This window comes from Arabidopsis lyrata (assembly GCF_000004255.2).
Source record: "Arabidopsis lyrata subsp. lyrata unplaced genomic scaffold ARALYscaffold_5, whole genome shotgun sequence".
Classification (NCBI taxonomy): domain Eukaryota; kingdom Viridiplantae; phylum Streptophyta; class Magnoliopsida; order Brassicales; family Brassicaceae; genus Arabidopsis; species Arabidopsis lyrata.
In genome coordinates, this window is record NW_003302551.1 from 18,727,565 (window position 1) to 18,750,995 (window position 23,431).

At 35.4% G+C, this 23,431-nt stretch overlaps 5 protein-coding genes and 1 non-coding gene across 15 annotated transcripts; 3 read left to right on the top strand and 3 right to left on the bottom strand.

Moving 5' to 3' along the window:
- Window positions 1-938: 938 nt before the first annotated feature.
- LOC9312525 (basic leucine zipper 61) lies at window positions 939-3,469 on the bottom strand. Its single transcript, XM_021024494.1, has 4 exons — window positions 2,405-3,469; window positions 2,147-2,237; window positions 1,912-2,038; window positions 939-1,400 (listed from the first exon to the last, which is right to left on the bottom strand). Exons 1-4 carry the CDS (start codon window positions 3,037-3,039, stop codon window positions 1,252-1,254), a joined length of 1,002 nt encoding a protein of 333 aa, XP_020880153.1. The 5' UTR covers window positions 3,040-3,469; the 3' UTR covers window positions 939-1,251.
- Window positions 3,470-7,957: 4,488 nt separating this feature from the next.
- On the top strand, window positions 7,958-10,428 carry LOC9314258 (probable N-acetylglucosaminyl-phosphatidylinositol de-N-acetylase). 4 transcript variants are annotated; one of them, XM_021024504.1, is made up of 11 exons: window positions 7,958-8,201; window positions 8,388-8,546; window positions 8,641-8,701; window positions 8,809-8,879; window positions 9,131-9,195; window positions 9,295-9,339; window positions 9,434-9,514; window positions 9,608-9,675; window positions 9,750-9,798; window positions 9,879-10,033; window positions 10,160-10,428. In XM_021024504.1, exons 2-11 carry the CDS (start codon window positions 8,435-8,437, stop codon window positions 10,227-10,229), a joined length of 777 nt encoding a protein of 258 aa, XP_020880163.1. In that variant the 5' UTR covers window positions 7,958-8,201; window positions 8,388-8,434; the 3' UTR covers window positions 10,230-10,428. The 4 variants fall into 4 exon arrangements, with proteins under 4 accessions (XP_020880163.1, XP_020880164.1, XP_020880162.1 ...); XM_021024505.1 differs by having other exon boundaries at window positions 7,958-8,171; window positions 8,433-8,546; XM_021024503.1 differs by having other exon boundaries at window positions 7,959-8,201; window positions 8,435-8,546.
- LOC9312526 (phenylalanine--tRNA ligase, chloroplastic/mitochondrial) lies at window positions 10,356-13,109 on the bottom strand. Its single transcript, XM_002878144.2, has 10 exons — window positions 12,739-13,109; window positions 12,465-12,658; window positions 12,172-12,378; window positions 11,954-12,071; window positions 11,713-11,789; window positions 11,337-11,516; window positions 11,192-11,236; window positions 10,981-11,085; window positions 10,721-10,834; window positions 10,356-10,583 (listed from the first exon to the last, which is right to left on the bottom strand). The coding sequence occupies exons 1-10, from the start codon at window positions 12,938-12,940 to the stop codon at window positions 10,533-10,535; spliced, it is 1,293 nt and encodes a 430-aa protein (XP_002878190.1). The 5' UTR covers window positions 12,941-13,109; the 3' UTR covers window positions 10,356-10,532.
- A 528-nt stretch (window positions 13,110-13,637) lies between these two features.
- LOC9314259 (OPA3-like protein) lies at window positions 13,638-15,095 on the bottom strand. Its single transcript, XM_002878145.2, has 4 exons — window positions 14,881-15,095; window positions 14,564-14,698; window positions 14,233-14,319; window positions 13,638-14,109 (listed from the first exon to the last, which is right to left on the bottom strand). Exons 1-4 carry the CDS (start codon window positions 15,040-15,042, stop codon window positions 13,906-13,908), a joined length of 588 nt encoding a protein of 195 aa, XP_002878191.1. The 5' UTR covers window positions 15,043-15,095; the 3' UTR covers window positions 13,638-13,905.
- LOC9312527 (myosin-16) lies at window positions 15,034-23,133 on the top strand. 7 transcript variants are annotated; one of them, XM_021024498.1, is made up of 26 exons: window positions 15,034-15,565; window positions 15,762-15,901; window positions 16,018-16,161; window positions 16,278-16,423; window positions 16,510-16,666; window positions 16,966-17,024; window positions 17,161-17,320; window positions 17,393-17,542; window positions 17,614-17,750; window positions 17,827-17,973; window positions 18,065-18,166; window positions 18,483-18,540; window positions 18,622-18,723; window positions 19,114-19,151; window positions 19,262-19,388; window positions 19,478-19,645; window positions 19,784-19,915; window positions 19,992-20,101; window positions 20,210-20,270; window positions 20,425-20,602; window positions 20,696-20,901; window positions 20,998-21,117; window positions 21,222-21,893; window positions 22,085-22,224; window positions 22,366-22,622; window positions 22,802-23,133. In XM_021024498.1, the coding sequence occupies exons 2-26, from the start codon at window positions 15,776-15,778 to the stop codon at window positions 22,807-22,809; spliced, it is 3,705 nt and encodes a 1,234-aa protein (XP_020880157.1). In that variant the 5' UTR covers window positions 15,034-15,565; window positions 15,762-15,775; the 3' UTR covers window positions 22,810-23,133. The 7 variants fall into 7 exon arrangements, with proteins under 7 accessions (XP_020880157.1, XP_002876459.1, XP_020880159.1 ...); XM_002876413.2 differs by having other exon boundaries at window positions 15,210-15,565; window positions 22,818-23,133; XM_021024497.1 differs by having other exon boundaries at window positions 15,267-15,565; window positions 22,366-22,629; window positions 22,818-23,133.
- A 185-nt stretch (window positions 23,134-23,318) lies between these two features.
- Window positions 23,319-23,389, top strand: TRNAG-GCC. Its single transcript has one exon. It is a non-coding gene; the product is annotated as a tRNA-Gly (tRNA).
- The last annotated feature ends 42 nt before the right edge of the window (window positions 23,390-23,431 follow it).

Here is a 23,431-nt window from a genome sequence, read left to right on the forward strand (position 1 = left end):
TTTATCCTCTTCAAATTTTCTTTTTATAATCCTCTTAAATTTTCTTAAAACTTCCTACTTTGTAGCTTTCCTTGTAACTTTATTCTTTCCTTCATATTAACTTTGACTGTCTCATTCAACTTTGAAAACAAATTAAAAGATAAACTGTCTTGATTAAACATTATTTACACTTTGTTAAGAAAATTAAAATAAAAAAAGAAAAGAAGAGGAAACAAAGCCAATCATGTAGCAACGAGACCGTAGTGGTCCAGGCCAAGGAACATAGCACGTGAACTTACTTACAGCTTAGCCTTCAGATGTCTCCACGTTCTCCCTTTTCTTTCCCTTTTTTCACCCCACATTTTCATATTTTGACCCACTTTGACCCTAATTTCTCATAAAGGTTTTTGATTCATATAAATTTAAACTCATTAATCCTTTTTCTTTTGTCTGTAATTCCACCATTTATGATATTCGCGATGTGTTTGTATTAATTGTGTATATATGGATATATCATCTAGATTCTGTATGACATCATCTACATGTTCAGGCCCTACGTAAGGAAATGGCTACATTGGCTACTAATATGACATCTTACATTTTCACTTGTTTTTTTAAAAAATTTTTGAAAGAAACCTGATTGAACATATTACGAAATCCTTTTAACAAAAAATATATTAATAAATCATTATAACTAATTGGCTTTTTCTTAGTAATTTCGTACGAGTTTTTAAGGAATGAGCGAGAAATCGCTTTCAGTCACTTCAAAAATTAATCTTGAAACTATATGTGTTAATTCATTGTTCACAAATATTTGTTCTTTTTGTCACTAGAAACAAGTATAAATTATTGTTATACTTTCTTATTATATTAGATGAATGGCAAACATCAAAATTTGAACCATGTGAAAAGAAGGAATCTTTAACTATTCGATTACCCTAAATATGACAATAATATGATGGAAAATAAAAACATTCGAGAAAAATATCAATTAGTACACAATGCTTAGACACTCCAACAAAAAATTGAATAAACAACAAATCAGCTAAGTTCTTTTTACATATCATTCCAACTTTTCCCCCTCCCACTCGAAGAAAAAAACAAAAAATCAGATACATCAAAAGCAAATTCATCACAACTTAAAAAAATGTGATTAGATCAAATAAATAAAAAGGGTTTCTTCTTTGATAAATTAATTTCCTGACACAAAGAGGTTTTATAGTCAAGAATCTTTTCGCCATGAAGAAATAAGATCTTAATGAACGAACAGCTTTAGACATTGAGGAGCTGCTCCTTCTCAACAGACGGTTTGATATCGGCCGGAGATTGATCGGAGACATTATTCTCCATTTTCTTGAGGCTTTGTTGATGATATACTTGTCGAAGTCTCTCTATTTCTCTCTTCAATGCTTCTTGATGAGCTGAAAATATTAAATTTACAATAATTAGTGTTGTCAATAAGTACTCACATGTTTCATGTATATACTTATCTCATATGTTCACACATGGACAGTTGTTCTAACTTATTAATCATACTAAACTCTTTATTGATCTTGTGATTCATGATCACTAGCTAGCTATATCCATATAATAAAATAATTAGCTATAGATGTATATCCTTAATAAAACTATTCAAGCAGACAATATATATTTCATGTAAATTTTGTAATTATATGAATCATGAAGCATCATGCATTGCCGCAAGTACTTCCTTGTATAGTTTATATTCCTAAAGAAAACTTATTGGCCGAGCCTATATATTGTCAGTGATTATGAAATTCATGAAGTGAAAAACTATGACAATAATAGTATAAAAAAAAAGAAGAAGAAAAAAATTCTATAATTTGATAATATCACTGACAAAAATATTCAGAAGAATTTAATAGAATTATGGAAAAAATGAAGTAAAAAAAGTTCAAAATAGAAAATTACCGTCTTTGAAAATCTTATCTTGGGCCAAAGCTGCGATTCGTTGCTTGATAGCACTATTGTCGACGTTGAGAAGCAATCGCTGATGATCCAAAAACGCAACTCTTGGCGATAACACTGACACTTCAGTCTTTATTCCACAATTTAAAAATGATTTGTTGATTCAGTATTTAATTTTTGATCAAAAAAGATTATTATACATTAACAAATATATAACTTTAATTTGTGTGTAAATTACCTGCAATGAAGTAACGCTCCGTTCAAGCTCTGATATGTACTGCAGTTTCCTGACCCTTGATCTCTGTGCTGATTGCCTATTTGCTAAAATTCTGTAGAAAATTTCAGCAAAAACAGAAATTAGATTTTATCGATGTGACACTAATTTAACTATTTAAAAAAAAACGGTATATACGAATTATCAGATATTATAAACTGTACGTGCATGCATGACCTTCCTTGGGGTTTTTGGAAATAGTAAATTAAAAGATTGGATTACCTTTTTACCCTTTTGGGATCGTGAATCCGGTTACCGGAGCTTCCACCGGAGTTTTGATTCGCTGACGGACCATCCTGTGGCTCCGTCTTGCACTGGCTTTGGACCTCATCCGGTTCGTTGTAATTGTTACCGGCGGCGTTGTTTTGATTGGCTACGTTATTTTCCATGTGATGATCTTGATCGGACGGTGGTTGTTCTTTGTTATTTTCGTCGTCGCTAAGGCTATTGTGATCGGACGGCGTGGAGGTGTTGGAGGAAGAACGCGTGGGACCCACATTGCCGTTGATGTTGTTGCCGTGATGATGGTGATGATGATGATGATGATTGTTGTTGTGTACGTCGTCGTTGAACATGGACATGAATTGCTCATCGTCAAACCTATCGAAGTGGTGGTTTCCAACGCCAGAGGAAGGTGGTTCAAGAAAAGCAATGGAGTCGCTTATTGAACGACGGTGAGTCCCACGGCGAGTCGCCGAGAAGTCGAGAAACTCATCCATCCATGAAGGGTTTTGTTGTTGAGGTCCGGCGGTTGCTGCGGCCGCGGCCGTTGCGGCGATGGAAGGGAGTTTCTGGGAGGAGAAGTCAGGCCAATTTGGCGTCGTCATGGTTGGGATTTTCGGAGGGAGTTGTGCCATTAATAAGATTTAATGGCACACTAGATTTTTTTTAAAAAAAAGGCAGATGAAAAACAAAGGAAATGATCAAGATTTGAAAGAAACAAAAAGATTCAAGTGAGGATCAAGAGAAATTAAAAATTTTAGATGATCAAAATCCTAAAACAGAGGAAGAACCATTAGAGAGAAAGAGAGAGAGAGAATGGGATGAGAAACAAACCAGAGTAACTAAAATGGCTATGTATAACAAAGAGTAGTTATACAAAACAGAAGTAAGAGATAGAGAGAGGGATGAATGAGATAAGATAATTTTTATAATAGAAAAAGCTAAATAAATTATATAATGGATTCGATCTCAAAGGGTTTATATCTCTGAGTGGGGTCACATGGGGGGCGAGAGAGATCGGACAGCTATGAAACAGCTGTTTCGGAAGAAAAATAAAAACAAGCTTTGAGGTCTCTCTTACGAGCAAATGGAGAATCAGGCAGCACGTGCTCTTAGTGAACCTCTTCTCCCTTAATTTTGTTTTGCTAAACTAATATTATTAGAGAGACTTTTTCTTTTTAAAACAGTGTATGATACTATTATTTTATTTATCCTTTGGAAACATTCTTATGTTTCTCTCTTCCACATGCTCCCGCTTTTCTCTCTTCCTTTCTCCGCCGTTTGATCATTTCATCCGCCTTGTTTTCTGGCCGTCCGACGAGTTGACACTTGGCCTAATGCTACCGGATGCTCCCTCTCATTTGCTCTCTTTCAATATATGGAAATCATATGAATTTTCTATGTGAACGCTATGTATACCACTAATCGATTCATGAAACACTTGTAAGTCTAGTTTCTAACTTTTAAAGATTTAACCTATATAAGTTTTGTCGAAACATTCGACTTGTTATGGAGGTGAGCAAATGTTTGGTTATAAAATGTTTTCATTTGAGTCGTTGTCTAGTAAACACAACTTTTATTGTTGTTTAACTAGTTTAACGCAGAATTATACATGTAAATGGAAAGATCATCATACGTAATGGACATTAATGAGTAGATAGCATAAGAGTGGCCACTTTATCAAATGACAAAGAAGAATAGTCCAATACAATTAATACACTTCTCTTTCTGTCCTTCACATGTACAATTTAGTTATAGAGAAGCCTGTCTATATGTACACATATATAAGCTCTCCCTCTATATATACTATAAACAATCAAATAGCAAGAAAATCAATTATCAGTTGTAATATATACATAGGAATTTATGACAGTGCAATGCTAATATAAGGGAAAAAGCATTTTAAAATGCAATGGAAAGAGAAGAATGAATGTAGTGGGAGGCTGAGAGTAGTGGAAGAGTGGAGAGAGATAGAGAGAAATGAGCTGTTAATTAGAAAGAAAAGGAGAAGTGAAGAAGGAACCATGTTCATGTGTCAGAACATGTGCTTTGTTTTTATTTTTTTGTATAAATATTTTGTGACTTGTGAGACCTTTCCCTCTCTATTTTTTTTTTCTCTGTCCCCAAACCAAAGCTTCATGTAGGCCAATCCATTTGATTCATTTGTTTTTAAAACAGAAGATCATTTATTGGATTAAATTCACTTTGTATATTGATAAAAAAAAGTTATGATAAATAGAGAAATCTAACAAATACAAACTTTTCGAAAATAGATTGTTAATGGGATGACAAAATAAAAAACTATGTAAGAAAAGCTTGGTTCGATTAAAAATATTTTGCTATTATATATGTTTTAGATTAATATATAAGTAGTTAAAACAAAATTGTATGCATCTTTTAGAACAATTTTAACGTTGTGATATTATTTCATATAAGTTTAATGTTCCAACTGTCTATTGTTTCACTATTCATATGAAATATACAATTCATTTTAATACAATTTTTACTCCAAACAATCCAAACATCAATGGTGGTCCTCTAGCAAAGTACTCTAAGAATATTCTCTTTAATTTTCTACATAAGACCAATCTTCGAAATTTCTACAACAAGCCCGGCAAAAAACAAATAAAAAACTAGAAGGTTAAGGAATTCAACGAGAATTTATGGAAACTGAAATAACAGTTTAATGAAAGTATTGGACGAAGAAGGCAGCTTTGGTACAACGAAAATAAAACTTCGGAAATGAAAATAAATATAGTTATCAACTGTAGTGGCAAAATGTAGTCATATAACCGTATGATTTGCTAAGGAGAGATAATTTAGTGTGGTATCAAATAATTCAGCTCAAAAGGTAAAAATGGAAAATACATAAAAAGAAAAGTTAAATGTGGGTTAACTGTAGGCCTGTCAATAATGACCCGAGCCCGCGGGGCGGATGCGGGTCAAGAAATACTAACCCGAAAATTAGCGGGTTTCGCGGGGCGGAATCGTATCAAAAAACAAAAAACCGTCTATTTTGAAGTGTATACCTGAATTCAAGTTCACTTGAAGAGGAATCGTATCAAAAAACAAAAACCGTGTATGACTCGGTTAAAGTTTACATATTAAAAAGAAGGAATTTTTAGATATACAAAAATACTGCAGAAAGTACACTAAAAGAAATCATCTAGTAGGAGTAGTAATGTTTGATATACCAAAAACAAAAAGGAGTGTTAATAATGGTTGCAAATTAGTCATTATATAAAATTGAAAGTGGTTGCCTATGAATACAAACATGTTCATGCAAGTGTGCTTCCATGTGCTTCTCCTCTCATTCTCAATCCACCCAATTCTGCTTCACATGTGCATATGTATGTATATGCATACTGTGGTCCGTACGTAACGTTTTTTTTTCTAAATATTATTATTGTTTATAATTTACAAATACTTATTTTTTTAACATTCTTATTTTTGCTTTTTATGATAACATAAATTAATTTACAGTAAAATAAGAAAATACTTTGACAAAGAAATATGAGACAATTGAGAAAAAATTATAAAGTAAAAAGATTAAAAAAAAAAATGTCAAGACTAAGAAAGTTAACCATTTTGTGTGGATTTTAGGGCGAGAAATCAAGTCCTAGGGTTGATGTTAACTAAGAATTAGGGTTTATGTTTTATTTTTGAAATCTTAATTTGAGTTTGATTTCCTGCAAGGTTTATGAAGAAATATAGATACTTTATGGTTTATAATTTACTCTTACTAATTTATTCACAAAACCTAAACTATTTTCGTACGTATTTTCATAATTTTCTCAACTATTAAGACTAGGAAGATCATATGTTTTTAAAGTGAGTTATTATTATTTTTACATTCACTCAGGCTTATTTCCAAGTATTATGGAGAAATGAAAAATGCATTTAGCTTAGTAAAACTAATATCTTGAGACCAGCAAAATGATTGAGCATTGGGAATCGGAATATCTGACAAGACCAATCAAATGTGACAGATTATCAGAGGATAACTAGTAATTAATTTAGGCTTAAGGCTTCATGACACCAGATTGTGAAGAAGCTAACTTGGGTGTTAATTAGTTGAAGAGTAATTAAATTACAAAACCAATTTCAGTATCTCATTTTTAGACTATCTGCTGAAGCCAAAATACATTTTAGCAAATCTTTCATCTAAAATGATACTAGAAACATATGATCAGAAGCAAACCAAACAACAAAATAATGGTAAAATTCTACTTTATAAAAATGTGGAAATCATTTCCAGCCCGTAAAATTGGAAAACAAAAAACATACAGAATCTTCCGTAACGATTCGTACATGTTTTCACTGTCATATAAGGTCACAAATCACAAGACTGCATCTGTTCCGATCCAAATTTCTATTTAATTACTACCAAATCACAATTTTTATAATGTAGTCATTATATATATGGATCACACGTTTATTTTAGAATAAATCTGCGATTTATACGTCTGACATCGACAATATACATGGTAAAAACAACAAATTTATTTATTAGTACTGTTTTGCTATAGATCGTACCATTTGTTTTCGTGATAACAACACATATAAATTTATTTAATTCCTAACTGATAATTTATTTATACGGAACTTACGCGTCCATAGGCATATGAAATAAATAAAAAAAGAGAAGAAAAGCATCGAATTTTAATATAGTTCAACTTGTGACTAATCATTATGCATGTTACTGTGTTTTGGTGAATTGGAAAAAGCTTGATTTGTAAGAATAATAATAAAAGGCAGTTTGTATATGATAAATATAAATGAATAAAAAACAAGGTTACAATACTTTTGTAATACCTTAACTTCATTTTTAATGATATTTACAAGTTTAGCCAAAAAAAAAATATAACTGAATATAAATAAGGTGGGATCATAAGTAACGTGAATGCAGTTTGATATGTCGGGAATTTTTTTTTATACTTTATGGTCCTAATTATATTTATATTTAAATTAATAAGGTAAAAGTATCGTTTTAGGCTTTTACTCGTGAACTCATCATTTTCTTACAATAGTTTCATTTTTATTTTTTTAGGGGTTAAATTAAATACTAGTAGTTTTATTTGTTGGGTAATCTCAACATTTTTCTTTACTTTTCCTCCCAATATCAACGTTAAATGCTTTTTTTTTTTTTTTCTTTTTGATAAACCCTATCGGCTATCCGGTCGGCTACGGTAGGAATGCACCGAAATGTTAACGGTTAGGCCTTACGGACTACCACTCTGACTATCCTGAGTTTGGAATGCCTTCCGACTAAGTGGTAGGGTATAGTCAGACCGTCTGCATTTCTGGCTATCAGGTAAATCAATTTGGTCAATGCCCAACTGATAGACTTTCCAAACAAATGTGTTTTTGTTTCCAGAGATAATTAAATTATGAGTAGATGTATCGTTGATTACTATTGTTTTCATGAAACTCGAAAAAATATATTTAATTGTGACGACTATTTACTTAAGAAACCCTAAATAGACCTAACCTTTTGTTTTTTCTTGATCTCTTTTGAATTATACTATTTTACTACTATTTGTTGGTGATATCTTAGAGTTTTTTTGTTATGTGTATAAGGGTGGCAAAGTCGTAAATACGATAGTCTTTCTTCGACGAAGATCCAACCCGGTAATTTGGGCCGTAACTGGGCCCTATGAAACCCAAATAATTCCATAAGAAAAATTCTCCGTCGGATTACAGCGATCGGTTACTTCCTCATTCTCGCCGGCGATCAGCCTCCAACGCCGCCTCGTCGCCGTCATCAAGCTCTTCTTACCTTCTAAACCCAGCTTTGGTAGATTCTCTTCTTTGGTTTTGTTGTTTCAGTCTCTGATTTTCCTTAGCTTGATCCTTCCGAATGTGAGAATGTTTCTGTTATGATTATCAATGTGGACTCATGAATCTGGAATTGGGGAAAACAAGACTTTCCTTTCGAATGTGATGATCTTGATTTCTTACAGAGGAAACTTCATTTCTGCAGAATATGCTGAAAATTTTGTATTGATTCAACATCATTTATGGTGTCAGATGGCTTGGCTTGTGGTTTCTCTTTCACTGATTGCTATATGGGTGGCTTCTTTCTGCAAAATTTTCTTCCGAGCAACATCTACCTCCAGTGCTGCTGCTATTTTTGATGATGGCAAGTAGCCGGAAGATGGTTAATAGCTTCTTTCTTTCAAATGCTCATCATTTTTTTTCTTCAGAATTTGATATCTTATTGTACTTGAGTTCAGGTAAAACCCTTCAGAAGAAAAATGTTATGTTCGTTATCGCACATCCCGATGATGAGTCAATGTAAGATATCTCTCTGGCTGTTTGTTGGAATGAATGAAATGGCAAAGATTAGTATTTTTCTTCTTCTTATGTTATGCTGAGAGATTAGTCGTGGACATTCTTGACAGGTTCTTTTCTCCAACAATAAATTACTTAGCTTCCAATGCCTGCAATCTTCACATATTATGCTTCTCCACCGGTAATATGCCTTATCATACTCTTTCTAGGTTGGTGTTTTACTTTCGTTTTCAAAGTTGTGGAATTGGTAAAAGGATTTATCTAATTTTCCAGAAAGCTTGTTAGAGCAACTTAATCTCTAATTTATCTCAACAGTTACGCTGATGTGGGATCGAGGAATTTCTAGTTTTATTGAAGACAAGAGATTGATGTCTACTAAAGTTGCAGATTAGGTTCTTTTTCCACAGTAAAGATGAATTTGTTTTGTTTCAGGTAACGCTGATGGTATGGGAAGCATTAGGAAAGATGAGCTGCATCGAGCATGTGCGGTTCTGAAGGTAATCCTATTTGATATAGAAGGGATCTGTGATAATGTTTCTTGTCATTGCAATGAAGAACATGTTTTTGCTAATATATATATCGAACACATGATGCAGATTCCGCGTCAACAATTAAAGATTCTGGACCATCCTAATTTGCAGGTTTAGTTCTATTATAAATCTCCCCAGTACATGTGTATCTTTATATTCACCATCTCATTTGAGGTCACTGAGTATACTATTTACTCTCTTGCAGGATGGTTTTGGGCAATTATGGAGCCACGATTTGCTAAAAGAGATCATCCAAGAAGAAGTCACTAATCACGATATCCACACAGTATGACTTGGCTCCTACCGCGTAGTTAAAGACAATCATCAGGATATCACTCAGAAATATTTCTGCATCTAATTCTCTATGTGGTGTTTTCAGATAATAACATTCGATAACTATGGTGTTTCGGGTCACTGCAATCACCAAGATGTGCATCGTGGAGTATTGTACGTCAGACTTCTTTCAATCCCTTAGTCAAAAAAACGCAAAATCATTCCTCATCCCTTTGTTGTACATGCAGAAAGTTCTTGCAGACTAATTCAGGAAGAAATATCAAAGCTTGGGAACTCGTAAGTCTTACTTTTTTTTTTTTTCTCGGAACGATTGTATAATTGATTCAGCTAAAAGAATACAAGGTTTTGTACATCAGGTAAGCCTTAATATCTTTCGCAAGTACTTTGGACCTGTCGACATTTGGCTGTCAATTTTATCCGCCAAACAACATCCGAGTAAGGTAATCATCATAAACGAGCAGCCTTGGAAAAGCTTCAAAGCAATGGCACAACATTTAAGCCAGTGGGTTTGGTACGTCTCCTTCACCAAATATGATTTATGTTCTTACCTTTGACCATGATGAATGTGAACAATGATAAGAACTGAATCATTAATCTCTGTTTTTTTGTTTTTTTTTTTTTTTTTGCGATTGTGTAGGTTTCGGAAGCTTTTTGTTTCGTTTTCGAGCTATACATATGCGAATACACTTAATAGAATCAACGCTTGAGTCAAACGAGCTCTTGTGGAGGCAAAGCTGAAACGAGTTTGAAGAAAAGCTGTAGCTTGTAATGTTGGATCATTTTGTTTAAAAATACTTTGCTACAAACTATTCAGATGTAAAAAGCTACAAAAATCTGCGAAGTCCACAGAACTTAATTTTCTTTCCATTAGAATAACAAAAAACAATGTACACATATTTTATTTGAGGGTAATGCAATTCTGCCAGAAATAAATAAATTTTATGTAGGAATTACAATGTCAAACCAGAAAGGTCCATCATTGTCTGCAACAACTCTACTTTTCAAAATTCTCACCTTAATTCGACATTTAGCTTCTTCTGCACCTCATCACGCACTTTACTCTACATTTTGATAAGTCACCATTTCAACACATTTAAACTAACAACATATATCAACCCATGCTATCTTTGATTTTTGCTACAAAAGGTTTTTGAATTTCTTACTTGTTAATGATGAAAGGTAAAGCAAAAATGATTACCTGCAGATCATTGACCTCCTCGTCCGTAAGAGACCGCTCCATGGAACGGAACACGATTCTGTAACAATGACTCGTCATCCCTTTCTTATTGGTGAATTGGTCAATTAACTTCAGCTGTGAATGCGATAATAAAGGCTATAAACAAAGGCACTCTGAAGAACGTGATGATACTCATACAAGTAAAGTAAAGCTGAAAAGGAAATTCGATTCCTGTAAAAAGTAGCATTCTCTCCCAACCAATCAAAGGATAAGGTATGTACCTCTTCAACAAGATCCCCAGCAATTCCTCTGACTACTTCACAAAAGTTGTTCTCTGTGAATGAATCACTTATCCAGAAACTGATGTCCTTGTAACAAGGAGGATACTGCAAAACAAGATTTTGTTTGCCATCGTTAAAACTTACAAGATAAATAGGTCTTGAACTAAAATTCATTAGTCTACGAGACATGAAGATGGAAAGAAAAGTTTACCTTCGAATATGGCTTGAATTTCACTCCAAGCTCTCCTTTTCCAAACTGCATGTAACATCAAATACATTAATGTGAGAAAAGAACTAAAAAATTTAGACGTTAATCTCATCATCCTAGTTTTTAAAGTTGTCACCTAAGTAATCACCTGGGACGTGAATCGCTCATCAGATGTCCAGAAAAATCTTATATCAGGGATGTCAAACAAAACCATAGCAAGTCTCTCAAGTCCAAGTCCGAAGGCCCACGCAACATTATTTTCTAATCCACTTTGCTTCAAAATTACTTGCTCGGTCACCCCACAGCCCAAAACCTCCAACCAGTCTTCCTGAACCGATAACCAGATAATGCTTGTGTTAAACGAGAAACTGAAGTTTGTGTTAGATGCTATAATTTCTAGCCAATGACAACAATATGTTTTCGGGAAAAGGAGAGCATACCAAAATAGAAGTATGTCTCTTTAAAGCAAAGCAAGCATAGCTATGCAATATATCAGAGAGGAAAATGAAAGACTAGTAGACTACCTTAAAATATATCTCAAGCTCAAAAGATGGATTGGTAAATGGGAAATATGTATCAACCCATCTCATCTCCACAGAACCTGGCAGCCAAAAAGAGAAGTTCATATTAATTTATTTCATGTATATATCCCAACCTTCTTCTGAAGTTAATGAAATATCTATCCTAAACAACTCTTAATAAACCATGTTCCAAGTAATTTACACTTGCTGAAGAATTTAGATTGTTTAATGGATCTCAATGTACCAAATAAGTGGCGTGCCAATCCCTCAAGACATTTCTTTAAATCCTCAGCAGCATACAAAGTGGAATCCTTGCCAGACTCGTTCCAGTCCTCAGGAGAGAAAACACAAAAACCTTCCATCTGTAATATAGATAAAAACACATCAAACATCGAGTATAACAAAGACATGATGTCGAGCAAAACAGTCAAAAAACACACAGGGACCTCAAGAATCGAACACCTGATGGAAAACCGGATAATGAGTAGAATCGATAGAATCTCTACGGTAAACATCCCCGGTAACAAGAAAACGACTATGACCTTTCCTCAACAGCTCAGCTTGGTGAGCACTTGTGTGGCACCTCAAAACAGTTTGCGAGTCTACATAGTACGTGTCATTAAGGCTTCTGCTTACATGATCAGCAGGGACTAGCACATCATCAAAGTTCTGGTAACAAAAAAAAAAAACAAATAATAATTACATTACCAAGTGATACTTCCAGAAAGATACAAACTTGAGTAATGAAAACTTACTTGCTTTGTGGTAACAATTGGAGAAAGGTCATCGAACTTCTCAAACTTTTTTGAGTAATTGGAATCAAAGTAATTGTAGATAGCATTTTTTAAGATCCCAATGGGATGCTTATCTCTTCGGTGTAGCTGCATTCCTAGTTTAGAGAAAATCGAGTCTGGTACATTGTTTGTTGGATCATCATCTCTCACCAAATCTGCATATTCATGAACACAGCATTAGAGTATTAAAAAGTGTCAAATGAAATCACTTTAAAAATCAAATCTAAGAACGAACCATTTCTAGAGATTGTGACGCCACCAATATCAACAGCAGAGACGATTGGGTACCGACGCTTTTTCATTTTGGGGAGAGGTGGAGAATAAACGGCGGAGGAAGAAAACGAAGAAGCGAATGAAAATCGTTTGAAGCCATTGCTTGAGAGAAGAACGACGGAGGCTCGACTGAAGATAGTGGACTGAACTGAGAAAATGGTCATGGCGTCTTGAACGTAACCAAATCCTGAGAGTTTGACAGAAATTAACGGCAAACACCGTCGACGAAGAGCGGAGGCCGATGAAGAAAATTGCGGCGCCGATTGGCGGCTGTGGCGAGAAGAAGAGAAATCTCCGATTACGAGGAGAGATGACGTGTCGTAAGTAGCAGTAGGGTTGGAATTTTTGATGGATTGAATTCAACGATTTTACTATTATACCCCTTCCCTAAACTGCGTTTGGAAAATTGCATGTTGAGCCCTTTATGTTTTCCTAAATTAGGTATTGCACCTTGATGTTTTTTGAAATAATTTTATTTTTATATACACATCTCAAAATAACTTTCTATATCGTTTTGTTTTTCTGATTTTGTTGAAATCCCAAATCTTAACAACAATGGAACAGAAAATTCACAATCTTTCAGTGTGGATAACAAATAAAGAAAAATCATATAAGTAGTGAGTGCTACAAAAGTCAAAGAGCATTTGCGTATAGAAGTTAATATGGGGTCCATTGTCATTATAATTCACAGTACATATATTTTTGTACTACAAATATTCAAAAGTAACATAAAAATCTCTCTCGATCATTATTATCTCTTTTAGATTATCTAATTTATTTACGTACATTATTATTTGATACAATTAGAAAATAGTTTGAATAGTATTCTCACTCTGTTGTTTTTATTGTAATTTGTAACTATATATGTATTGGGTTTTATTAAGTCTTACAGGCTAAAATAAGAAAGATTGACATGAAGTTATTGATAAAGTCAAAATCAGGAACTCTTTCAATGTAAGAAAGAATTTGGAATTATGGTTTATGAGAGAATGGTCCAAGTCTAAACGAACACAATATCTCTTCTCTTCTGCAGTTAACCTATCTGGTTATATAGAAACTATCTACAAGTCAAGCTAAAAGGCTTTCCAAAGAAACAGACCATCTTTGAGGCTTTTATTTTTTAGCTTTGCTACTGTACTTTCTCAGCAGCAGCACTCTGACAACACATGTAGTTGAAGAGCCAAGCTAATCCTGTTGGCTTAGAGACCTCTGCATTAAGCGGCTTAGAAAGCTCTTTATTAACCGGCTTAGAAAGCTCTTCATGAAGCAGGCAGCATCTTTGTTTCATCTCTTCGATTTCGTTCTCCATCTTCTCATGTTTACGTCTGAATTCCTGGTAAGCAAATATAAGCACAGAGAAAGAGAGACCGTTCAAGAGTTTGTAAGCAAGATATGTGGAAAATCCCAAAGAGATGCAATTAGAGACATAGTTATATGTGTGAATAGAAGAGCTCACAGCTAGTTCTTGTTGTCGTTTCTCTTCTTTTTTCGCTTCTCCTCTGGCATTTCTCTGCACCTCATAGACAAGAGCAGCTCCTGCAACCTTAAGGACGAAAAGAAGAAGAAGAAAAACGAGTTTGTATATTTCAGAACCAATTGAATTGATGAAAACAAGTTTAATCAAGACGAGCAAGTGATCTTATTGATGCAATAACTTCAATTGCAGGGATCTTGCAGATGCAGAACAACTTCATTGAAACAGAACTAGAAGATCTATGACTATAAAAATGTCTCCTTTGAGTCCTTAAGCAATCAAAATCTTATAAAAGACATGAGATTTAAGATACCGTGAAGGCGAAGAGTTCCCCAAGAAGATCTGCAGCGGCTTGAACAGCTCTCTCTTCGTTCAAAGGGCGAATAACTGCATCAGTTACACGACCAGAAGCACGTCTTTGTAACTTAGTCGTAAATCTGTGATTCGCCTGTCCAAGAACCACAAAGTATATATATCAATTTCAAAGCTTTCATAAACCCTTGATTCTTCTTCCTAAATCAGAAACTTATGCAATCAGATACCACAAGATTACTCCTTTTCGATCGATGATCATAACAAAATTGTCTATTTGCAGGAGAATCAAACCCAAAGGAGTTGTTTTTTTTATACCTGTGCAATGTTGATGATGAATTGACGGAATTTGGGATTAACACCAGCTTCTTTCTTAAGGCGATTAGCGATAGGTTTGCAGATAGTGCGTAGAGCTAGGGTTCCTAGCTTCAGAAGCGGTAGGACCATGGTCTGCTGCACCAGAGACTTGGGCTGGCTCATGAGAGAAGAAGAAGAACAAGGTTTTAGCTGGGTTTTTAGGCTTTTAGCCTTTATGACCCAATCAGACCTTGCCCGGCAAGGAAATTTTGCATTTTTTTTTATATAAATTTCTGGAAGAGTTATAAATTTTCAGATTCGGTTTTTTTTTTTGGCGGGTCGGGTCGGGTTAAAGTCCGGGTCTTTAAGGTGATGATGATACTAGTGTTTTTGCTCCTTGAGCTAAAAATGGGAGGGAAAGAGAGAGACAATGGCGTCCACAGGAATGGCGAAATTGAAGGGGAGTTTCTGCGTCACTCTCTGCAGAAATCGATCACACGCCATGAGAAACAAAATTCATTTCTCACTTTTGCGTTTGAACCCAGAAGAGGAAGAGGAACCGATCACGTCCATGAAATTCGAGCCTCGCCGGTTTTGGTGTTATACGAATATCGAAATCACCGTCTTCTCAGAAGATCTTATAGCTCCGTCGATTGGAGTTGCTGAAGTTTTACGCGTCGATTGATTGAGGGAGCTACAGCTACAGGTGTTTGTCTTTTCGCCTACTTCGATTCTTTTGTCATTAAGGAGAAATTTGGCTCATGGATTTTTTTGCTTTTGTCAATAATGCGAGAATGGTCTTAGAGAAACAACAATTTTATAACCTTTTATAGTCTTGGATTCCACAGTTTGATTATATTTTACTATCTGCTGAAATCTTGTGGTGTTTGCTGAAATGCTAGGAAGATTTCGAGAAATGGCTGAAAACATAATGGTGGATTCTCATGTTTGGGTGGAAGACCCAGAAAGAGCATGGATTGATGGGGTTGTACTTAATATAAAGGGAGACGAAGCAGAGATTAAAACCAATGATGGCAGAGAGGTAGAGACTTTTTTTTCCTCCAGTTATATAATGCTTTTGTAGCTCATATTGCTCCCTGTTTGAGGGTGCTGTTTTGCTTTCCATACTTCTGATTTACATTTCCTTTTACTGGTCAGGTTATTGCTAACTTATCAAAACTCTATCCAAAAGACACTGAAGCTCCTTCAGAGGGAGTAGAGGACATGACTAGATTATCTTATCTGCATGAGCCTGCAGTTCTTGACAACTTGGCAACCAGATATGAGCTCAATGAAATTTATGTAAGAATATTTCTTCTCTGGTTGTAAACCAAATATTTTCATCTTGGTCATTGGTAAAAACCATTAGTTAATGCAGAGATAGGCGAGTCTGTTATAATATTTTGACATCATGACAGACTTATACAGGAAACATTCTTATTGCCGTCAATCCCTTTCAAGGACTCCCCCATCTCTATGATGCTGAGGTTATGGAGAAGTATAAGGAAGCCTATTTCAAAGAGCTGAATCCTCATGTTTTTGCAATTGGTGGCATCGCATATAGGTGATTATTTGTTCATTTTTATTGTTGTTATCTATAAAAGTGGCAGAAGTGGGTTTAATTAATTAGTTTGACAAAATTTGCAACAGGGAAATGATTAATGAGGGCAGGAACAAATGTATATTGGTCAGTGGTGAAAGTGGGTCTGGAAAGACAGAAACAACTAAGATGCTCATGCGTTACCTAGCATACTTTGGTGGACATAGTGCAGTTGAAGGAAGGACAGTTGAAAACCAAGTTTTAGAAGTAAGTTGTGATGATCTAATAAATTTAAAATTTCAGAGTTTCCTACACTCGAGGGGTCAGATTGTAACCTTGCCGCCTAAATTAAAGAAATTTCATGGCTATGACGATGACTTTCTATCCCTTTAATCTTCTCCGGAAACAAGATGTTTTTGTTTGTTAAGCTTTTCTTAAGTATACAATCTGGGGATATACCCCTGCCTGGACATCCTTAGATCGGAGCTTGTTCATTATATGATACACTTGTCCCTCTTGTTTTGGTTTTGGGTCTAATTCTTTATGCCAATTGGGTTATGTTACAGTCAAATCCAGTTCTTGAGGCATTTGGTAATGCGAAGACAGTTAAGAACAACAATTCCAGGTAAACTTAGCTCTTTTATTATCGAGTGCTTCCGTTTCTCCTTCCTTCGCTTTGCTCGTCCTCCTGTCTCTTTTACCTGCTGTTAAATAGATTTATCACTGCTAATAATAAATATTAATGCTTTTACTTGTTACAGTCGTTTTGGAAAATTTGTGGAGATTCAGTTTGATGACGTGGGCCGAATATCAGGGGCAGCCATCAGAACTTACCTTTTGGAGAGGTCACGTGTTTGCCAAGTTTCAGATCCTGAACGTAACTATCACTGCTTTTATCTCCTGTGTGCTGCTCCTCCTGAGGTAGGTTTTCTTAGTTGTTCCCATCTTTTATTGGATGAATATTGAAGTGATAGATGATATAAAAATTTGCAGGATGTTGAGAGGTTTAAGTTGGGGGATCCTAAGTCATTTCGCTATCTTAACCAATCTAGCTGCTACGAACTTGATGGTGTAAATGATGCAGAGGAGTATCTTGCAACTAGAAGGGCTATGGATGTAGTTGGAATAAGTGAAAAAGAACAGGTTTGCAATTTGCCTGTTACCTGTTGATTGCTAATAGAACAGACTTATCTTCCTTTTTTCTGTCTCTTCAGGATGCAATTTTCAGAGTTGTGGCTTCCATCCTCCATCTTGGAAATATTGAATTTTCGAAGGGAGAAGATGCTGATTCATCATCAGTAAAAGATGAACAGTCAATGTTTCATCTCCAAATGACATCAGAACTACTCATGTAATATACGGCTCTTCTACTTTTCGAACTAAATGCTGATTCTTGTACTGCATGTAATCACAACTTGTTATTTTAGGTGTGATCCCCATTCCTTAGAAGATGCTTTGTGTAAGCGTATGATGGTCACCCCAGAAGAAGTTATCAAGAGAAGTCTTGATCCTCTTGGTGCTGCCGTTAGCAGGGATGGTTTAGCAAAGACAATATACTCTAGACTCTTTGATTGGTAAATTTTCTATTTTAATGTTCAAATATCTTTTGTCCATATGACACTGTGGGTGACATCTGCTAAGTCAGTACTCATTACTATTTTCCAGGTTGGTGAACAAAATAAATATCTCTATTGGGCAAGATTCTCACTCTAGGCGCTTGATCGGAGTCCTTGACATCTATGGTTTTGAGAGCTTTAAAACCAACAGGTGATGGCCGTGAGCATGCCTGGCTCACTCTACAAGCACATGCTTGGGTTGATATCTTAAGTGTCAAAACACACCAAGTGTCATATCGTCTAATATATGAATTTTCAATTAGTCTTTTCCCTTGACTTTAGTATGAAGAGTTCATTGAATAGAAACCTTTACTCTGGGCTTATATGATAATCATATTATTAGCTAAAATTGTGATCTTAGGAAATGATGTCTTTTGTAAGTTTCCATGACTAAAGAGATATCTATAATATCACCTACTTGACCTCTACTCCAGTTGTTCACTGACTTCTTAAAACTATCCTTGCAGTTTTGAGCAATTCTGTATTAATTACACGAATGAAAAGTTGCAACAGCATTTCAATCAGGTATGAGGTCAGTCATAGGTTATGGCTGCTGATTTGGCTCAAGAGTCTGTTAATTAATCTGAACTTATTAAAATTGTACAGCATGTATTCAAAATGGAACAAGGTGAATATCAGAAAGAAGAAATAGATTGGAGCTATGTGGAGTTTGTTGATAATCAAGATGTCGTGGATCTGATTGAAAAGGTTTGTTTTATCCAGTATCTGTTTCCTTCCCTGTATAGACACGGATTCATGGCTTAATATTTGCGACCAATTTGGGTAATTCAAACACTGGACAGTAGAAATCCTCTTTAGAGAGCATTCTGCCATCATCTATATACATTATCCTACAGGCTACAGCTCAACCTATTATGCATTTGTAGCTTAAATCCATGTTGGATATTTTTCCTAAAAATTGTAAGAACATTCTGAAAGGTTCATGAAAGCATGTAAGAGTTCTATTTGTTTTCAATATGCTCCAATGTCTTAGCTCACTATGCATTGTTCTGACTTGAAAACACATGCAGTATCGTTATTTCCATTGCTTCATGCTACGTTTTTTTTCCCTGAAAATATGATTTCAATCTTTTGCAGAAACCGGGTGGAATTATTGCTCTGCTGGACGAAGCATGGTATAATAAAATCTTCTCCACTTGCAGCTGTACTTAAGTGTTTTCTTACACAGTAACTATTTTCTCCAAGTACCATTATTATGTGTTATAAACATTTATTCTCTCTGCAGCATGCTACCAAAATCAACTCCTGAAACATTTTCTGAGAAGCTGTATCACACATTCAAGGATCATAAGCGCTTCATGAAACCAAAATTGACTCGATCAGATTTTACATTAGTTCATTATGCAGGGGATGTAAGTTGCATTTCACACTCTGTTGCTTCAAGAATTAAAAGTATAGAGTTATGATTTTTAAGGTCTCTTTCCCATACCATTCTTTTCAGGTTCAATACCAGTCCGATCAATTTTTAGACAAAAACAAAGACTATGTTGTTGCCGAGCATCAGGATTTGTTAAATGCTTCCAAATGTTCTTTTGTGTCAGGCCTCTTTCCTCCTCTTCCTAAAGAGTGTAGCAAATCCAAGTTTTCTTCAATTGGCGCTCGTTTCAAGGTGACTTACCTGCAAATCCATTAAGACTTTTAACTAATAGATAAGACTGGATTATTGGACCACACATAAGATATTGTTGAAATTTTGATGCCACATTCATCATCTGTACGGACTGATATGTTCAAGTAAATGGTGCAGCTACAATTGCAACAGCTGATGGAGACACTGAACTCTACGGAACCCCACTACATCAGATGTGTTAAGCCAAACAATTTGTTGCAACCAACAGTGTTTGACAATGCCAATGTCTTGCATCAGTTACGCTCTGGGGTCAGTTTTTCTGCTGAATAATTCATATTAACATCTTTGATGTCTTGAGGTGTTATATGATATTTGTCTTATGCAGGGTGTTCTTGAGGCCATCAGAGTGAAATGCGCTGGATATCCAACAAATAGAACTTTCATTGAATTTTTAAATCGATTTCTCATTCTTGCACCGGAAATTCTGAAAGGAGAGTATGTATCAGTTCTACCCGTTAAGCTTGGACCTTTCTTCCACTCTTGTCTGCTTTATTGCTCCTTGAGTCTGTTTATCGCAGTTTTCTTACCTTACACTGTAATCAGGTACGAAGCAGATGTTGCATGCAAATGGATTTTGGAGAAAAAAGGGCTTACAGGTTACCAGGTAAGGTTCCTAGGAAGTTCACTAAATGTAAAAGGAATCCCAATTTTGCTCGAGTTGAATACGTGTAGAATTTTCAGTATTCTATGAAATTTGAGTTTCTCAGATAGCATAACTCCCCTAGGTGCGTGTTGATCATATAAAATCTAATTTGCAGATTGGAAAAAGTAAGGTTTTCCTGAGAGCTGGTCAGATGGCTGAGTTAGATGCACACAGAACAAGGGTGCTCGGCGAATCAGCGAGGATGATTCAGGGGCAAGTTAGAACTCGTCTGACAAGAGAACGATTTGTTCTCATGCGGAGGGCTTCAGTTAATATACAAGCTAATTGGAGAGGTGAGGGCCTTAGATTTTTATTTTGGCGTTATGGTTTCATTGATATGCAGAGGAAATTAGGAATGTTGATAAAGTCTATTTTTCATATTTTAGGAAATATTGCACGAAAGATATCTAAGGAAATGAGAAGGGAGGAAGCTGCCATCAAAATCCAGAAAAACTTACGTAGACAGATTGCAAAGAAAGATTACGGGAAGACCAAATCTTCCGCACTCACCTTGCAAAGTGGAGTCCGCACAATAGCTGCACGTCATGAATTCCGTTATAAATTAACGACTAGGGCAGCAACTGTGATTCAGGTCCTTTTCTCATTACCCTTTCGTACTTAACAAATTCTCATAGAATCATTCTATCTCAAGAACTATAAATGACATTCAACTCTAATCAACTTGCAGGCGTATTGGCGTGGTTACAGTGCTATATCTGACTACAAGAAACTGAAAAGAGTTTCTCTTCTTTGTAAAAGTAATCTCAGAGGAAGAATTGCCAGAAAACAGTTGGGACACTCAAAGCAGGTATTGCAAACCAATCCCTGCACGTTTTTTTTTAGTATCAAGTGTTTTAAATTATTCAAAGAAAAAAGTATTTGGTTTTGATTGATATAAAATCATGTGTATAGGCTGACAGAAAAGAAGAGACAGAAAATGAAAGAAAGGTGGAACTTTTTAATAGAGCAGAAGAGGCAGTTGATATGTCCTTTGTACTGCATTCAGAGCAAAGTGATGATGCAGAGAGTGGACATGGACAAAAGGCAAAACTTTCTATCGAATCAGAAGATGGACTTGATAAGTCCTTTGTATTGCATTCAGAACAAAGTGATGATGAAGAGATGGGACATGAAAGAAAGACAAAACTTTCCATCGAATCAGAAGATGGAATTGAGAAGTCCTTTGTAATGCATTCAGATCAAAGTGATGATGAAGAGATAGGGCATGAAAGAAAGACCAAACATTGCATCCAAGCAGAAGATGGAATTGAGAAGTCCTATGTAATGCATTCAGATCAAAGTGATGATGAAGAGATAGGGCATGAAAGAAAGACAAAACATTCCATCCAAGCAGATAATGGAATTGAGAAGTCCTTTGTAGTGCATTCAGATCAAAGTGAAGATGAAGAGATAGGACATGAAAGAAAGACCAAACATTCCATCCAAGTAGAAGATGGAATTCAGAAGTCCTTTGTTACCGATTCAGAGAAGCCTTACAACACGTTTTCTGTTGTTAGCCAAATAACGGATCCTATTCGTGATACAGAAATTGAATCCCTCACTGCAGAAGTTGAGATGCTGAAGGTAATGTTTCTATATCCACCAACATTGTGAACAGATTTTAGAAACAGCATGCTAATTATCTTCGGATTTTCAAGCTGTTCACCTGATTTATTTACCTGATACACAACGCTATATCCTGAACAAAATATATTGCGGCTATCATCTTGATCAAATGCATGGAGGATAAATTGAATATTTGTGGTACTCTTCAGGCCTTATTGCAAGTTGAGAAACAAAGAGCTGACATTTCCGAAAGAAAATGTGCTGAAGCCCGAGAGCTTGGGGAGAGAAGACGTAAAAGATTAGAAGAAACAGAAAGAAGAGTTTACCAGTTACAAGACTCTTTGAACAGGTATTATTGATTCGTAATTATAACAACCATAGATTATCTTAGATTTATCTTCCTTCCTACAATTTTGACTCCTTAGTTAAAAAAATTAATTAATAAATCTCGTACATTTACTGATGATAAGTCTTGTTTAGTGTATTCCAGGTTGTTATATTCTATGTCGGACCAATTCTCACAACTGAAGTCCATCTTGAGATCTCCTTCTATGTCAGCCTCAACAATGGCCTCAGCACCAGTTGTGCGTGATGATCTTGCTGACAGCTCTGAGAACTCTGAAGCTTCGTCAAGTGATTCCGATTTCACTTTTCCTGCTCCATCTCCTTCTTCAGACAATTTTTCGACTTTTAACCCGAATCAGCTGCAAGTCATTGTTCAGGATCTATCGACCACAGAAGCCAAAGGTCAGTGGTAATAGCACTAAAATCCCATGAAAGATTGCAATTCATTTGTGTTTTTCTTTTTTGGACTTTTTTATTATTCATTTCCTTTTTGTTACACCAGTCTCTAAATCCACCTTAATAGAAACATTTTACACATGGTATACATTGTTAATGGAATCATCCTTCTTCTCATCTTGTAGAACAATAATATTGCAGGAACTGAGAGCTACGACAGTGATAAGGAAGGGGGTTTCGAAGATTACTTTTGATGATGAAGCACCGACTTGATCTCTTCACAAGATATTTGGAGTTATGATAATCTCTTTACTCCATTGTTGTGCCACAGGGCAAATGTTATAGTGTTTACACTTAGTTCAAACTACAATTTGTATTTTTCTCAGGAATAGATGCTGCAATAACTATGTAGGGTCATTAAGATATGTCAAGTTCCATGTTGTTAATGCATAAACAAGCCATGTTTGTTACTTCACTAATACAATTGTTGCTCAATTTCAGAATTACTAATTTGCTTTGTTTTGTCCGCATCATTGCGAGGTATGAGTTTTGAATTCTTCCTGCAGTTTTAGTCCCATGAATGAGAATATTGTTAGACTGTGTTACGATATCCCCAAGAAGAGTTTGTATATTAGTTTAGGTCCATGAACGAGATAATACAGTATCTAGTATCTTTCTCTTGTACGGAGTATCGTTAAACAAGCACCAGTGGTCTAGTGGTAGAATAGTACCCTGCCACGGTACAGACCCGGGTTCGATTCCCGGCTGGTGCATCAAAGTATATTCAATATGCTATTATTTTGTAGGTCCTTTAG

Excerpts from the sequence above, each read along its gene's own strand:
- LOC9312526 (XM_002878144.2), bottom strand. The coding sequence starts at position 12,940 with ATGACCATTTTCTCAGTTCAGTCCACTATCTTCAGTCGAGCCTCCGTC. Across the intron at positions 11,237-11,336 it reads ATGAGCGATTCACGTCCCAG|TTTGGAAAAGGAGAGCTTGG; the intron begins GTGATTACTTAG and ends TGTTACATGCAG. Across the intron at positions 10,584-10,720 it reads AGGAGGTCAATGATCTGCAG|AGTAAAGTGCGTGATGAGGT; the intron begins GTAATCATTTTT and ends ATCAAAATGTAG.
- LOC9312525 (XM_021024494.1), bottom strand. The coding sequence starts at position 3,039 with ATGGCACAACTCCCTCCGAAAATCCCAACCATGACGACGCCAAATTGG. Across the intron at positions 2,238-2,404 it reads GATCCCAAAAGGGTAAAAAG|AATTTTAGCAAATAGGCAAT; the intron begins GTAATCCAATCT and ends AATTTTCTACAG. Across the intron at positions 1,401-1,911 it reads AGATAAGATTTTCAAAGACG|CTCATCAAGAAGCATTGAAG; the intron begins GTAATTTTCTAT and ends TAATATTTTCAG.
- LOC9312527 (XM_002876413.2), top strand. The coding sequence starts at position 15,776 with ATGGCTGAAAACATAATGGTGGATTCTCATGTTTGGGTGGAAGACCCA. Across the intron at positions 15,902-16,017 it reads AAACCAATGATGGCAGAGAG|GTTATTGCTAACTTATCAAA; the intron begins GTAGAGACTTTT and ends TTTACTGGTCAG. Across the intron at positions 17,321-17,392 it reads TGTGTGCTGCTCCTCCTGAG|GATGTTGAGAGGTTTAAGTT; the intron begins GTAGGTTTTCTT and ends AAAAATTTGCAG.
- LOC9314259 (XM_002878145.2), bottom strand. The coding sequence starts at position 15,042 with ATGAGCCAGCCCAAGTCTCTGGTGCAGCAGACCATGGTCCTACCGCTT. Across the intron at positions 14,699-14,880 it reads TCATCATCAACATTGCACAG|GCGAATCACAGATTTACGAC; the intron begins GTATAAAAAAAA and ends GTTCTTGGACAG. Across the intron at positions 14,110-14,232 it reads AACGACAACAAGAACTAGCT|GAATTCAGACGTAAACATGA; the intron begins GTGAGCTCTTCT and ends TTTGCTTACCAG.
- LOC9314258 (XM_021024504.1), top strand. The coding sequence starts at position 8,435 with ATGGCTTGGCTTGTGGTTTCTCTTTCACTGATTGCTATATGGGTGGCT. Across the intron at positions 9,196-9,294 it reads GAGCATGTGCGGTTCTGAAG|ATTCCGCGTCAACAATTAAA; the intron begins GTAATCCTATTT and ends CACATGATGCAG. Across the intron at positions 10,034-10,159 it reads CATTTAAGCCAGTGGGTTTG|GTTTCGGAAGCTTTTTGTTT; the intron begins GTACGTCTCCTT and ends GCGATTGTGTAG.